The sequence below is a fragment of the Harpia harpyja genome, chromosome 8 (genome assembly GCF_026419915.1).
Source record: "Harpia harpyja isolate bHarHar1 chromosome 8, bHarHar1 primary haplotype, whole genome shotgun sequence".
Lineage (NCBI taxonomy): Eukaryota > Metazoa > Chordata > Aves > Accipitriformes > Accipitridae > Harpia > Harpia harpyja.
Window position 1 is genome coordinate 18,274,876 of NC_068947.1, and position 16,076 is coordinate 18,290,951.

General features: G+C 38.5%; 1 protein-coding gene across 6 annotated transcripts in view; it reads right to left on the reverse strand.

Moving 5' to 3' along the window:
- The window catches only part of BACH1 (BTB domain and CNC homolog 1), a 31,398-nt gene extending 15,632 nt beyond the window's left edge, over positions 1-15,766 (reverse strand). For 5 of the 6 annotated variants that reach the window (XR_008236396.1, XM_052795045.1, XM_052795049.1 and 2 more), the window contains exons 1-2: positions 15,627-15,766; positions 2,015-2,312 (exon numbers count right to left, since the gene is read on the reverse strand). Coding sequence is in view for 5 of the 6 variants with exons in the window: in XM_052795045.1 (XP_052651005.1) it covers positions 2,015-2,254 (240 nt within the window). In the remaining variant the exon portion in view is untranslated. Of the gene's footprint in view, positions 1-2,014; positions 2,313-7,353; positions 7,489-15,626 lie in introns of those variants that run through there. The other variant, XM_052795046.1, reaches the window with a different exon arrangement.
- Between the last annotated feature and the right edge of the window lie 310 nt (positions 15,767-16,076).

Below are 16,076 nucleotides of genomic sequence, written 5' to 3' on the forward strand. Positions count from 1 at the left end.
AAAAAATCACACGTCAAACAATGTGATCAGTGTTTGCCGCTCTCTTAAATATGCAGCTTCATAAACTGACGCTTTTCAAAATATTTAGCAGTTTCCAGAAGAGAAGCTCAAGTTGCTGAGTCTTAAAATGCTTTTACCAAGTGAACAGATCAAATGATTAAAAGATGAGATTCACTGTTAGTATTTTTGCTTGTTGCTTCAGTAGGTTCAGTTCTTACATCAGTAATACTAAATCACAATAAGAGTCCTCTTAAGTCTACAAAGTAGTAAATATCAGGATTATTATATTCCTCCATTTTCTTTACAAACTCTGCTTCCTTCTAACTCAGGTTTATTTCAAGTGTTCATTGGAACACTGTTGCTTTGCACCAGCGATTATTTTTCCCCTTCTCCAACTTTGATGTACATTTCTTATTCTTTCAATATCCTATTTTTTCCATTATCCCAAAGCAAAATTCTCTCATAAACATCAGAAGTTTTACATGCCACTAATTTCCCTCTTTTACTCCAAGTCATGGCTTTGTGTACCCCAGCATCCTACTTCCCTTCCACATCAGCTCCCACCGTTACTTTTTGTTTAATCTGAGACACATGCAGGCTATCAACATACCAAGCCACTAGGAAAAAAAGTTTAATAAGAAACAAACACACAGACACAGTAAGAAGGTTGAGTAAAAGTGACAGTGGTATTATGCTGTAACATTATTTTGTAAGAAATTCATTATGCAATAGAGAATAGCAAAGACCACTGAAGCTCTTTAAAGAGACCACTTGAACCTTTTTAGTTTTCTGTTTTCTATAAAATCAGAAAGATTCTGTTAACAGAGAATCCTTGTGCTTATCTCGGTATGTTACAAAGCCAGTGAGCCTGTACCTGAGTACAATAGCTACCTTTCTCAATACATCATTTCTGCATTAACACTCAACTCAGTCTTGTACATGAACAAGTTTATAATGTAATCTCCAATGTCACTATAAATACTCATTTATGCGCACCTTTCCTCCAACTTTAATGATTCTAATTGAGTTGCCAACAATTTGCATGTTATTTCCCAACCCCAAAACTAATTACCATAAATTACCTCCCCAAAAGCCATTGATTATTTAAGAACGAACTCTTCAGATTACTGCTACCATTGGGCACAATCAGAGCACTTGGAGGCTCTTTACTTTTCATCTACAAGCACAGCATTGCATATAAAAATCCAGTCACTTGGTTGTCTCATGCCTCTTATAACTGAACTAAATACCAACTGGAATCTTTAAATGTCTTGGATGCTCCAGATTCGTAATAATCAATTTTCTTTCCTACAGATACCAGGTTCTCGCTCATTCCCACTGAATGCCTTTAAATTCAATATGATTTAAGAATAAGTATTTTAGGGGTAAAAAAAGAAAGCAAGCAATTGCAATACATTTTCTCAGTTTTAAAAGTAATAAAACAGCAGAAAAAAAAAATCAGGCTGCTAATGATCAGTGTGTAAAAAGGATGGGGAACTGAGCAAAAGAAAATTGTTAACAACAGTAAGCAGCAAGCAAGGAATGTAAGCACAGTTGTATTACTCAAACATACAAATCCAAATCTTAATGATAGTGATTTAAAGGTATTACCATTTTAAGCTTTTATTTGTTTATTACTCCAAAAGTATTCTCTTTTCATATAGGAGGACTAGTTCTACAATACCTCTTTACCACTTTAGGCCTGTTTTTTGACAAACTTACGTGCTTTGAAACAGGTACACAATTTTAAAAGTAATATATACTTAATTGAAAAGATCTCCCCTATACATTTCCCAAGACAGCATTCACTCATCTTCAGTCTATAATACACACTCTGATATGTCTAGCCTTCACCTCAACCAATGGCAGCTTTACAACTTAGAAATTCTTTCCTGTCAGTTCTTAAAACCCTTACCTTAACTTCTCAGTTAAGCACCAGCCTATTGTAAAACAGAATTGAACAAAACAGATTAGAAGCACTGGCAGGTAAAATACAGAAGGGAGTGACACTCACCTCTTCCGGTAAAGTGATGATAAGATCAGCATCCACCTGGCCCACAATTCTTGAAAGGAAGTAACTGCTGCAAGCTGCAAGCACAGCTTTGTGAGCCCGAAATCGCTGATCTTCTACTAAAATAGTAACATCACAAAGAATATCTTGCTTCCTCTGATCGTCAAGACTGAGAAGTACATTGGTACTGTGTACTGAAGATTCATATGCAAAAACCACACTATTCTTCTCACTTAGAGACATTCTGTATCACAAATGGTAGTGTAAGTCTCAGTGGAAAGCATGCTTCTGTTCATCAAATCTGGAAGAAGAAAAAACAAGTTGTACACATGAAAGTCATATCCAACAGGAACCTACTGATACTAAAACATAAGCAAACTGTTAAACATGCATTACCTGTTCTAATTCTTTTTAAGACTAAGATTAATACTCAATATTTCATACATGTTAATATATAAATACATGCTTATGACCATTTAAAGTACCCAAACCTTAATATGCACATCTTAAAATCCTGCTTTAGTAGTCTCATAGGCCGAAAAAGGGAACAATTTTTCATGTGACTTCAGTGATAAAGAACAGATTTTTCCTGAGCAAGTGATTAAGAGTCATAACTATTGTAACACCTAAAAATTATTTAAGCTTTCATTTTCAGTTACCAGTATATTCTGACTCCAACACCATGAAAACATAAAGAGAAATAAAAAACAGATGCATTAAGCCAAAATTCACCAAAATACTATGTAAGCTACTTCTGTTTACTGATTCATCCAGTACAAAAATATTTGCATTTTATCTTCTTTCAAAAGTAGTTTGCCTGCTAAACCCATCAGGCATTGGTAAAACACTCTCATTTTCTCTCTAGTAGGTTGGTGGGGTTTTTTGGTTTTAAAGCAGATTAGTTTTCCTATTTTCCACCTGCCTTAATTCTCTAATGCAGCCTTTTTTTTCCCACGCTCCTGCTCATCACTATTTGACTTGTCATGCTTGGTAGAAGTTTGCTTTCCTAATAGATCACTATGATACAGGTCACCTGGCAATGGAATCCCTTTTGTGACAGAGCATCAAAGTTCTGAATAACAGTATTTATTGGATAGTAAACAACAGCAGAAGTTATATGATATCTAAAGCCTTGAAATAAGCTCATGTATAACTGTCCTGAAGCTATTCCTGAACTTCTAGTATTTGCAAAAAAAAAAAAAAAAAAAGCGCACTAGGGAGAAGTCAGCTCTCCTAGACAGTGCAAAGTTTAAGAGCGTTTCCAAGTCTGATCTTTACACTGTATTTCTAAATTCTTATCTTCTTTGGATTGAGCCTTTCTTTCAGTTTAGGGAAAAAAAAAGCCTAATAAGAAGTGTCCTCGCATCTGAAGCTCCATCAAGAAACCACATAATCAGATTTGGAACTGTCCTGCAAGGAAAATATGATATTACTATGGAAAGTGTTACCTTAACAAACCAAGCATTTAGATTACACTGGACTATTCTACCCAAGAGTTACTGTAACTGAACACAGTTGCTGGGATTCACTTCAGCTGACACAGGACTACCCAATCATTATATTGCTCAACACAGATTGTTATGATATGCCAGCTCCCAACAACAATAAAACTGTAGCCAATGCAAATCTTCAGTTTTCAAATATGGGAAACTTTCACAACATGGGGAGGGAGGAGAGCATGGCCATTTTTAAACACAGCGGGGGGAAAAAACAGCCACCCTGCCAGCTATACTCCTGGGTGCTCACTACTGAAGTTATTTTCATGGCATACAGGCATTTTTAGTGTTCTTTTCAACAGAAAGAGAGAAGAAAAAGATCCACGTTTCCACTGGCAGTAGTGGCACAGTACCAGTCTGGACTTCGGTGAAGTGCAGAGCATCAGCATTATCTGCCCTTCCCACTCCCTCATGGAACACTGTACACGCAACTTCACAGTCAACTTTTCAACAAAACATACAGATTGCTTTCTTTGTCTTTGCCAAGTTATAAGTCTGTTTGGGGGCATTTGCTTAAGTATACAAGATTTTGTTGTGTGAAAATAAAAGTTCTGAAGGAAAAAAATGTTACACAAATCAGAGTTTTCCCCAGTAAGCAATAGCTATACCATAAGCTGCTAACTCTAAAGGGCTTATTTTTGGAAGCAAAAAACAAGTTTAAACATTTTCATATACCTAGTGGCAAGACTACAGAGATTTGTTTACTTAGGAAATATTTCATTTGCAATCAGTTTAAATGGAAATTATGAAATAATTCCCTGTGAAACAGCTATTCATGAAATTCTATTCTTGTAATAGCTTATGAGAAGTAAGCAGTGCAATATTAATCATGTATTCCTGTTTGCTCTATATCCTTATCATATTCCTCAGATATTACAGCACGCATAGTTTAACAAAGTATGACTCTGTATTTGTTACCAGAAGGTTTAACAAAAAAACCCATCAAAATGGAACAGAGGACAAAATGGAAAACTAAATCCACAGTGGTGGGGAACATAGGGAAGTATTAAAGATAACTACATGTTTTGGGGTGAACACCTAGGCAAAACTCATGAGGGAGGCTATAGTTACAGACAGGCCTTTAAAGGTTCTTTTTTCTTTCTTCTTTTGAAGTCCAAAGTTCTCCCAACCCTCAGACTGACAACCCATGTATCACGTAAGCTGCTCTTGGGTATTCCCTTACAAAACAATCAGTTCCAATATCCAATTCAGCCCATTACATTTTCATAGCATGGAAGGCTAAAAGGAACAGTAGTTTGTTTATATATATAGATACAGAGAAGCAGAGGACAGTCAACCCTCCTTTTCATTTGATCCCCACAAGGCATACAACATGCTTTCAAAACAGCGTGCAGCCTACTTGAAGCACTGATAGTAAGCTTCCAATGTTGCTGCTGCCAAAAAAAAAAAAAAAAAAAAATCAGGTTTCAACACTGAAACACTACCTTCTGTTTCTTGAGAAGTGAAAATATTTAATCTAAGCATAACTCAATTTAACACTTTATTCTGACAGAATGTTGTACTTTCTAATGTGAAGATTTCATCAGCCAAGTTATATCCCCAGTATTTTTAAGCAGGATGAAGGCTTTTTTGAGGTATCCAAAATATAAAATGCAGCATTTCATTAAGCATTTCAAAATTTAAAAGAACCTTTAAAAAACCCAAACAAACAAACAAGCCAACCAACCACCACACTCAAACACTAAATTTATCTCAGTCGTCTTTGTAAAATCTCATTATTGTCATACAGGATAAAGAGAGAAATCAAAAGGAAAAGAAACAGAAGACTGAAAATTCTGTGAAAACAAAAAGCATCAAACAGGAAAGGCAAAATGTAACCACTGTAAAAAGCTGTAACACTTTCGGGAAGTACTAACAGAGGTCAAACTTGTGAATGTCTTAATTCTGTTTTCCAGTTGTGTAATAAAGGCATGGCACCACATTTATGACGGTATTGTCATGACAGCCAACTAGATTTTCCACAGCGATATGTGAGTACAAAATACACTTGTCCATAAGTAAATCTGTAATTTACATATCCACAATAACAAGACCTACTGTTGTACCAAAAAGAAAAAGTACATCTCTTCTGTGAACTGTTTTTCTTCTACTTTAACTATTCTCCTGCAGCACTCAAAAATTCTTAAAATTAATTTTGTTTATGGATGGACAAATAGTGAAGAGGTGTGAAGTGGAGAAAACAATTCAATGGTGCTTTTTACAGAAGATTTATAACTTACAAGCTCATGCTGTAACTGTCCTACAAGGACAGGCCTTTCTAGGCTTTCTTCCTCCCAGTGCAGGTGTCCATTGCACATAATTTAATCTTCTACAAATACAGTCTATCAGATTTTTTTTCTCCCCTCTCAGACAATTCAAATAAAAGCAGCAACAAGTTACTGAAAAGAAGGAAAATGGACACTACGAACAATAACACAAATTATTTCCTTGGAAACCAGACTAAAACTCCTATTCTACCATGCTATTTTTATTTCAAAATTAACATTTAAGTAAGGAAAACTAAAAGCAGGCACAGATAACTTGTAAAAGTATTCCAGAAGTCAGCAGATGACTGTATATTTAAATCACTGTTCACTAATTCAGTGTCAACAACCAACCATGTGACTGAATGCAAAAGACGCCAAGAAACAAAAACGTGTGAGAATATTAAGATATTTGATACAGCAGTTACCATAAAAAATAAGGAGAGTCCAAAAAGATCTTCCAAAACTTAAAATAGTCCTTACAATGCAGGTTGAAAGGATTAAAGAAGAAACAACATGAAAGCTCACTAACTACAAATCCTCAGTTAGTGGAAGAAAACTCGTACTGTCAGTACAAGAGCATTCCTCAAATTCCTCTCACCTGAAAATCTGCACACCCAATAACCTCATAGTCTTGAGGAGAAAAAAAAAAAAAAAAGAAAAAAGGAGAGAATGTATATAAACACACAAGCTGCTATAAAAACTACATAGAGGAACATTTGCAGCTGAATGAATCAAGTTCTACTTTGTTTTCAAAGAAGCATGCTACTATGAAGTTTCCATTCTTTATTGGACGGTGATTTCGAGATAAAAAAATGTTTTGCCTAAGGGTAAAAATATTTTCTCCTAAATAGTGGCTATAAAACTTTATTCTGCTTTATCAAAGTGAAGTAACTCCTTTTGTTTTTTCTCCCTACTAGCATACAATTCAATAGGAAAACTATGCTTAAGTTACCTGTAAAATTACCGTATCTTCAGTAAATTTAGACATCTCTACTTTTAATTGACTAAATATATATATTTATTTTCTAAGAACATATAAAATACTTATTATCTTAATGAAAATTAGCACTGCAACAACATTTAAAAAAGGAATATACATTTGTTTAAGTACACAGTGTAGAGATAAGAGCAAGCTGCCTATCAAGACTCATTGGCAAATACAGATCTCATCCAAGGCTCATTCTTCTCATGCATTTCAAGTTATTCATTAGCTTATATTATTAACAGGGAGGTAATTGCGAAGTATAGCAAGTGTAAGGTACTTTAAAATTAGACTGCAGGTTTGCTCATCTGATTGCTTACAACTGGTAGCAACTACCACCCTAACTCCTAGCTGACTGAAGAATAAAAGTAGTTAAACGATCGTCTACTTCCTTCCCCCACAATCTCTGTTTTAAAGAGTCACTTGGCGCAGATCTTTAGGTAAACCACAAAGTCTCCCCATTTGATACTTTTCTAAAAAAAAAAAAAAAAAAGTATATATTCCAAAGATGATAATCATTATGACTAAGACCAGGTAAAGCTATAAGGAACTGTTGTTGCTAAGTTATGGAAGGACAATAATAATAGATAATATTACCTTGGAATAGATAGTGTAAGAGTAGGAACATACTACCAGGATAAAATTCATAATAGTGTGATGTATTTCTCATCCACACACATATAAATCTGGCACAAGGTAGATTAACTTTCATGCACAGCAGCACCACCGCAATGTGTAAAGTCTGCACTCAACATCCTGTGGTCAAGAAGAGTGTTATACGAGAGGTGAAGGAAGCTTTAAAGCATCAAGTTGTCACTGAAGCTGACAAAAGCATGCACAGAAACCAGCTTACCTCCATACATTTATGACAGGGCAAAAGAACTTCTTGATGTTTAAGTATGTCTCTGAAAATTCAGACAATTACACATTCCTGGAAAGAGTTTTGTATTGCATTTCACAAAGAAGATATATAGTTTTCAATAATATATAATACATTATTTCTGTATTTATATATAAGTAATACATAATTTTTATATAATATATACACACATATATATTAAAATAGTAACAATAAAACCAGTAAATGCCTTTTACAATAGGTCTTCCTAGCAAACTAGTCCTAAAAGTCAGGATTTGACACAGTACCACTTTCTCAAGTATTTAATGCTGAGGAGTAATTTTCCCCATTATGCAAAGGGCAGCAAGACACACAGTGTATGTATACTGACATAGAACACTCAATAAGAGTATTTGCCTTTTTTAGTGTTGTTGAGCCCAAACTTCACAATTTGCCATAATGATGAAGTCCTTTGTGGTTTCAAAAAACTGATAACAAACATAAATCCCATTCAAAGGGGAAAGTTATATGGCTAACCAGAAGCAACAGCAATAAGATGCAGATGCTAAGACAACATTCAAAACCTTAGAACAATAAAGTGACTGTACCACCCATCAGCTCACTGCAAATATTAACATCAGCAGCAATTATCCCAAATCACTGCCACTTATCCAGATGCCCACTGAATAGCTACCAAAGAATTCCAGCTTTTCTGTAGAGGATTACTAAAACACAAATGTTCTGTCCAAAATACTTTATTAATAATGAATGCCAAATATACAGGATCATAAAAATCAACCAAACTGACTAAATAAATAAAACATTATTATTCAATGCAGTGAATTAATAGTAAGAACTTCTTTAGGCTTTAAATGAAGATTTAAACAGAGCATCTTGCATTTTGCATCAATGTTAGAAAATTCCCCAAAATGCCATATAGTTTACAACTAAGTTTTTCAGTAACTTAGAAAAACAGTTAGATAACACCAATTCTGTACACTTACAGCTGGTTTATTGCATACTTGCATCATTCTTTCTGAACAAAGATGACAAAAATAACAGCTGGAGGTGTCTCTGTCTGCCTATGACAGCTGCCAGGAACTTTACCACAGAACAACAATAAGATGGCTAACACAGAAGTAAATTCAGTGTCCTTTAGTTTATACTCAAACACCACAAAAAATGAAAAGGGTGAGATTTCAACACACAAAGAGGTATGCTTTACAGCTAAAGAGACTGTTTCAAACATTGGACCAGCTGATGCTGGAAAGCTCTGCTGGTGGCGTTACAAGAAGATTCACAACTAGAAAGAACGAATGAGTCACAAAAATGAGCTCCATAGGCTCTGAGACTCTTTAAGCCAAAGAATACTAAAATGGCCCTTAAAACTGAGATACAGGTTTGAGAGTGCAAATCACTGTCATTTATGCTTCTATTTACATTATGATACACCTATGATTTGTGTACATGTTTACCAAAATGCTTTTTGAACATTTTGAGTTTGACTGTTTCAAGTGTCCTTAAAAATACTAAATCAGAGCACAGAAATCCATGGAAATCAATAATGGTCATGCCTTTACTACTTTGAAGGTTTGCACTTTCAGAAAACACATAGCTGATTTACCAAATCTAAGGACCTGGAAAAGAAAATCCAGTATCTAATGGTCACCAAGATACAATGGGAATCCACAGGCATTCGGATTCAATCAAGTCTGGCATCCAAATATAATGATTGCCTGTGAAAGACTCACTGTCAAATAAAACACATGACTGTACTTTGTTACCATCACCTGTAATACACTTAATAGCAAGTAGGACAACAAACCAACAAACCAAAAATGACCTGTGGTTCTTCTGTCTTAAGCTCTACTAATACAGCAATGGTACTAGCAAGAGCCAAGCAAAAATACATGAGCTACAGGAGTTATATCCTATCAAGTTAGTGCTTTCTTTTCAAGACCAACAGCCTCTTACTTATTTTCCATCAGTCAATAAATCCATTTCAGATATTCCTAAAAAGAAGACCAAATCTTTTATCCCCAGACTCAGATATCAATTACGTGGCTCTACCATCACAATCAACTCAGTCTACACATACGGGGTTTTTTTTCTGACCTTCAGCTACCACAAATTTCCTCTAAATGATCCAGCCCAAAAGTTACCCAATTTACTAAAAACTAAACAAAACCCTGTTCCTTAGTCTTTACTTACTTAGTGAACAACCATCTGCCAATACCATACTGCGTATCAATCCTCTGTAGTAATCACAGTAACTCTCACTTGTACATGGGCAAAGTTCTTGAAATAAGAGAAAGCACAGAGTGAAGCTCCCCTTCAGTAGCTGCAGAACCCAGGCGGGAGGGACACCTTTGCTGTCACTGCTACCTGAGCTGGTTGAACTTGGACATCCAGATGCAATTTCAGTTGTGATCACCATCATGATAAAACTAGTAAGATTAATTTATCACCTAGCAGACAATAAAGGTCTGCTCGGCTACCACCATGCTTGTAACATATTTATACTCTCAGAACACTTTAAATTCCTGAACAGTTGCAAAAAAGGCATTGTAGACCCCCCCAAAAATAGCCTGGAGAAAACAAACTCTGGGTACCCTTCCTGACTCCTACGTTGATCTACTGAGCAACTTCCAGCAGGTCACTTATCTTCATCAGTTCCCTTAGGGTGGACATTTACTTTATCCTATAAAAAAATTCTGTCATTCACAGACGTAAAGTACAAAGGGACAACTGTCATTTACTACTGCTAAAACAAAACAGTCTGGATACAAAACAGTTTATTCAAAATACACTGCAAAGGCTTTTTTCTAAAGTTTTATATCTATGTCCTTGCCCCCAGCTACCTCTCCTTTTAAGGAAATAAAGTTACATTACAGATGAATGCCTACAGCAGTTAATAGCTGCTGATTCATGTTATGCTGACAAGGAATGAACAAGCATTTTAGTGTTCATGTTTATTGCTTCTCCATCTTTAGTTCAAGAAGACTCTAAAAGAAAAAAGTGATTTAAAAAAAGCAAAAAGCAAGCTTTGCTCCATAAGAGCAATGCTTTCTCCTCTAAAAAAAGGTAGGTCTCATCTTCAGATGATTAGTACATTCATAATTAAAATTGTAAATTATATTATTTACTAGTCTAAACGCCTGGATGATACTGTTCACAGCTTAATTACATAAATAAGCTTTTTAAATGAGCTTTTTTTTGTTTTGGGGGGTTTTTTTTGTTTTTTTTTTTTTTCCTCTCCCTGTGGTGGCTCAGAGAATACCTAGTATTCTGAGAGGAGAACTACTTGTTCTCTGCATAAACATCAGCCAAAAAAACATAGCGGAGAAAGCTGCTTAGTCCACATCATACTGTGAGACTAGAAGTAAGTATACGGCCAAAAATAAGAAGAACCTGAAACATAGAGGAAAACTTAGAATGACCAGAAGATTCAGATTTAGAAGCAATCTTCTGATGGGAATGATGGAAGTGAAAAACTCCCTATGCTGAGTTTTGTAACTCCAAGAAAGGGCTTTACTAGGCATTACTAGGTTGTATTTCTGCAACATAATTCTTACCACAGCATTTGGACTCTTGTCAAGTCACAAGCGAGAATTAAAAAGAATCACGGGAAGTCTGGCAAGTTTTAAGTCTGCGCTGAGAGTCTTAATTTGTTTTCCAGGTTTTAAGCCTGAATATTCACTTTTTTAGTATTTGCAAGCTATATGAGAACTCGGGGTGTGGGGATGGTGGGAATGGAACCTGAGATTCATAGTAGTCACAGGACTCCAGAAGCTGGGATTTCAAAGAAAAAAAGCAAAGGATTGATACCACGTAACCATAGAAATTTTCCACAGAGCAGAGGTTTGAGTAGTTTCCCTCAGTCCATATCAAAGCCAGAAAAAAATAATACTACTTTGCAGTTTGCCATTATTTTACACAACACTAATTGTTTAATTTTTGGATCAGGGATAAAAATAATGTTGTGGGATTTGGTTTGTTTCACTGCTAAAAAATGAAATAGGACTGAAGAGGTTTCAGAGACTCCTTTGCAGCAAAATCCCATCACTTACAATCCTTCAATTCTGCTGGTATTCAAACAGAGTTACTCTGGGAAGATAACAACAATGCATGGACTTCCTAAAGACATGGTTCACCTAAAAAAACAAACAAACAAAAAAAACCAAAACACCCCCCCCCCCCAAACACAACACCCCCAAAAATACTAGTAGAAACTGACTTGATTTTTTTTTTTTTTATAAGAACTAGATTAGATAACAAAATATTCACTTAGGATAAGGGGTAAACTGGCATAACGTAAAGCATGCACAACTAACATCTACTGTCAACTCTTGCCTTTACTTAAAGGACAAATACCTTTGCATTTATAGCTACACATTCTTCTCCTTGCCACAGTTAAACAAACCACATGAATTTTGTTTTAATGACTGTCAGAATCCATTCACAAGTATGTATGTCAAAATATTTATAATGAATACTAAATTAACCATCTGTGGTTCTAGTATGTCCTACCCTAACTTAGAAGGACACAAGAAACAACCTGAAAGAATAGGGAAGCAAATATATTGGCAAGTCAAAGGAAATACTTTTTGGAAATTATATTCATAATCTTGTCTCTGGTATTACCTTTTTAACTCCGATTTGTTTCCACAAGTGTTCTTCACAGTATGTGAAACTGAAACAAAATTCTACGAATATTTTAGACATAAATCAGAAAGAATTTCAGACATTTCTATGAAAACAGAAAAGCATAGGTTCATCAGAACTGGCAATATTTATATAATAAGGAAACAAAGATGCAGAAGACCAGACTTTGAATGGTAATTCTAGTAAAGACCTCTACCAAATCACATAAAGCTGTGTTTCAGTTTTCCCATCAGGAAACTGTAGACCATTTGCGATCTGACATACAATGTTAAAAGACATGGCCTTATGAGCTGAGCTGTAAATAAGTATTTTTGGGAAGGTACCATACAAAATACTGATCTCAAAAGAAATGTAAACAGGGATAGTAAACACTATCTATTTATTTATCAAGGTATTAGTCAATGGGGCCAAGACTGGAATCCAAACAAACACCTACAAACATTATCTTGACAGTTCAAATGAAATCATTCACAAACAAATTATCTCAACATGATTCTGAAGATTAACTGAATATTCTTTAAGAAGCAGGCTCTCATTTAAAAGTATTTTGAGTGACTGATGCCCTAGGCTACCTCTTCCGCTCTCCAATGTATGTCTAATGATTAAACTCAATTTATTTGTATTTCATCAATGCTTCTAAAGTCGATTTGCCCTTCATGGTGCACTTCCCCCTCCTTTCTAAAGCTTCAGTAGCTGACTGGTTAGTTGAGCCTTACTCTGACCTGCTAACTCATATTTGTACAAAATACTAAGGTTTCCCTTCATATTAGTTAATAAGAACAAAACTTCCTTCCACCCTGAAAAGGGCCTTAACTGAAAAATACAGCATACTGCTGGAGATTGCATTACTTTTGTGATACAGCCTATAATTTGTTACAGCAAAGTGAGCTTTTCTATTACTTTTTTTTTTCCTCTCCACACTGCTAACCTCTGAACTGGAGGCAGGGAGCGCGGAAAGCTGCAGGTGGGTCATCATACATTATGCCCACTGTGTTCATACTAGGCTGAATTCATAGAACTTAATCACTGTTTCAGCAGTTATTTTTTGCTCACTTACGGTTTTGTTCCTACCCACATCTGCATCAACTAACATGTTACCTATAGTTTAACTAAGGATTGCATATAAACAGGATTTAAGCTATAAATATCACAAAGGTTTTTTCTACCCCTAAAACCTCCCCCATGAAACTTTCAGTGGTCGAATTCTAAGCGACAACTAAAATGCCAGCACTCAAGACACAAACATGAATCCTTTGACTGACCTACCACTCCTCTCCGTCACACCAGCATAGCCAGTGCAGGGAGAAAGACAGGTCTATGATTAAAACAAAATCTATGAGGAATTTACATGAACACCTCTTCTCATCTTATAAAACTGGGAAGCGGGGGGGGGGGGAGGAAATGACATGACAAGGAGACTTGTTGAGCTATGCTTCCCTAAACCATAGGGCAAAGTTCTTTGGGACTCATACAACTCATGTGCAAAGACATGTCTATTCAATGCCCAATGGGAGTGCCAGCTGATCCAAATGATCAGGTAAAGGGTATGGGTTTTAATACTAGACAATACTTGTATTAACATAAATCTATTACTGTTCAAAATTTCCTTAGCATAAGGACTTTAGAACCTATTAAAAGCAAATAAATATTTAGGACACCAAGATCTTGCGCATTTTTGAGTATAAAACACTGAAAAATAGAGTAGATGCAAGTTAAACCTCCACTTTAGCATTTTCGTTAGAATCAGGAGTGCGCTAGCGAAGCAAACTTCCCAAACATCCCACTCACTGTGCTTTTGTTCACTTCACAAGATGGACCCAGGCAACAAGAGCAGGTTCTTTTTTAGACTGAATTAAACCAGCAAATCTACTCTGGAAGTAATCTGAAGAAGTCTGAATACTAAGGGATTCAGTAAAGTTAGCTTGAAGGAAGCCCTTCTTAAAAGCATACAACGTCGATATTCTGTTTTCAGCGACAACCGTTCCTCCCTGCAAATCTGCCACTTTTGGGCCTCACTACTTGCTAGCATACACTCAGACTTACTCACATGTGTTAGGGCGTCCAAGAGTAATATGCCATTTAAGTCACCTTTAAAGTTAAACTCATAAACCACGAAATTAGATTTAGAATATCTTAGTTGCTTCAATTTGTTTTTTAACCATGTTTGACAGGAATATACTCTTTTGTTTTCTCTTCAGTGTGGCATAATATTTAAGATTAAAGAACTGACTCTAGTAACAGAGTATTCAGACTGCTATATAACCTTAATTTACAGTGTTCCTGGATTGCAATTATTCCATTACTACAGTCAAATGTTTTTCACACACTGAAAGTGCCTTCCTGAAGTGCCTCAAATTAATGTGTCTGTCAAAAGTTACCGCATGATGAAACTGTACATACAGTTATCTTCACTCTACCTTTACTGCTAGAATGTTTGCTTTTTCCTTTTTTAATTCAACAAATATTTAGGGGGGGCCAGTTATATATGAATTTGGGAGTACTGTTATATCGCCATACTAAAATGAAGTAAACATAGTTTGACAGAAGAGCAGGTGACGATTCTTTCAGAATTACTACATTTTCAGCATGCCCAAAAGCATGCCGAGTATCTCACTGTACAGAACAAGACAGACAGGATCTGGAACTCGTTGTTTACGGTCTAAAATAAATCTTCCCCAGCTCCCACAAAGGGTAACAAACACCGAACGCACCAGTTGCACGTTTCACCCAAGCGCAGCGGGGTTACCGCCGGATTTCCAGCAGGGCTGAGCTGCCTCTTTCGCACAGGGCCAGGGACCGCGGCGTGGGAGAGTCACGCCTGTGTCACCGGAGCTCACAGAACACAGGCACCCGCGGAAACCGGGGAGCAGACGCTGAGTAACGACTGACTGCCCAGCCCCGCGGCGGCGCTGGGCGCAGGCCTCGGGGGAAGGGCGGGGGGGGGAGTACCTGAAGCACGGCAGCGAGGCGGGGGAGCCGGCCGCCGCCCGGTGCCCAGCGCTGGCAGGGCGCCACCGCCCTGTGCCGGCCTGGCCCCCCCCCGCGACCGCGGCAGTCCCCCGCGGGACCCCCCACCGCCCTCGCAGCCCTCGCCCGGGGGCCGACAGCGCCTGTCCCCGCCGCCGCGGCGGAACGGGCCACTACGCCGGCCGCGGGGGGGGGGGGGGGGGGAGAAGGAGAGGACCGGCTGACTAACACCTCCCCTGCGAACGCGCCTCAGCCTCCGCCACCCCCCCACCGCCGCCCGAATGGTGCTGCCCTCGCCCCCCACCTCCCCCACCCCTTCAGCCCAACGGGCTCCGGACGGAGGGACGCGCGCGCCCGCTCCCAACGGCGGCCGGTTCAGGCTCGGCTCGCCTCGGCTCACCTCAATGCCTGCCGCCGCAGGCCAGTCGGCCGGAGGGCAGCTCCGTCCCCGCCCGGCCCCCCTGCTCGTCCCGCTCCCCCGAGCTCGGCCGCTCCTGGCACAGGCTGCGGCCCGACTGCGGCGCCAGCGGTCAGGTGACTCCCAACAACATTACCCGCCCGCCGCCCCTGCCCCCCACCCCCACCCCCCCGACGCACACACCCCGCCCGCTGATTGGACGCGGTGCTCCCCGCCGACGCGCAGCCGCCCACACTGCTGCGCAGTGCGCATGCGCGCCGCCGCCGGCAGCCCGCCGGCAGCCGTTCCCCGGCGCAGCGCAGGGCCCTGCCGCCCGCCTCCGGCACCGGCGGCGGCCTCCCCGCCCGCCGGGGCAGCTTGAAGAGCCGTGGTGGCCGCGGCGGCTGGCTTGGGCGCTGGGCGGGCCGTTCGCCGCCTGTCTGAGGGGAAGGA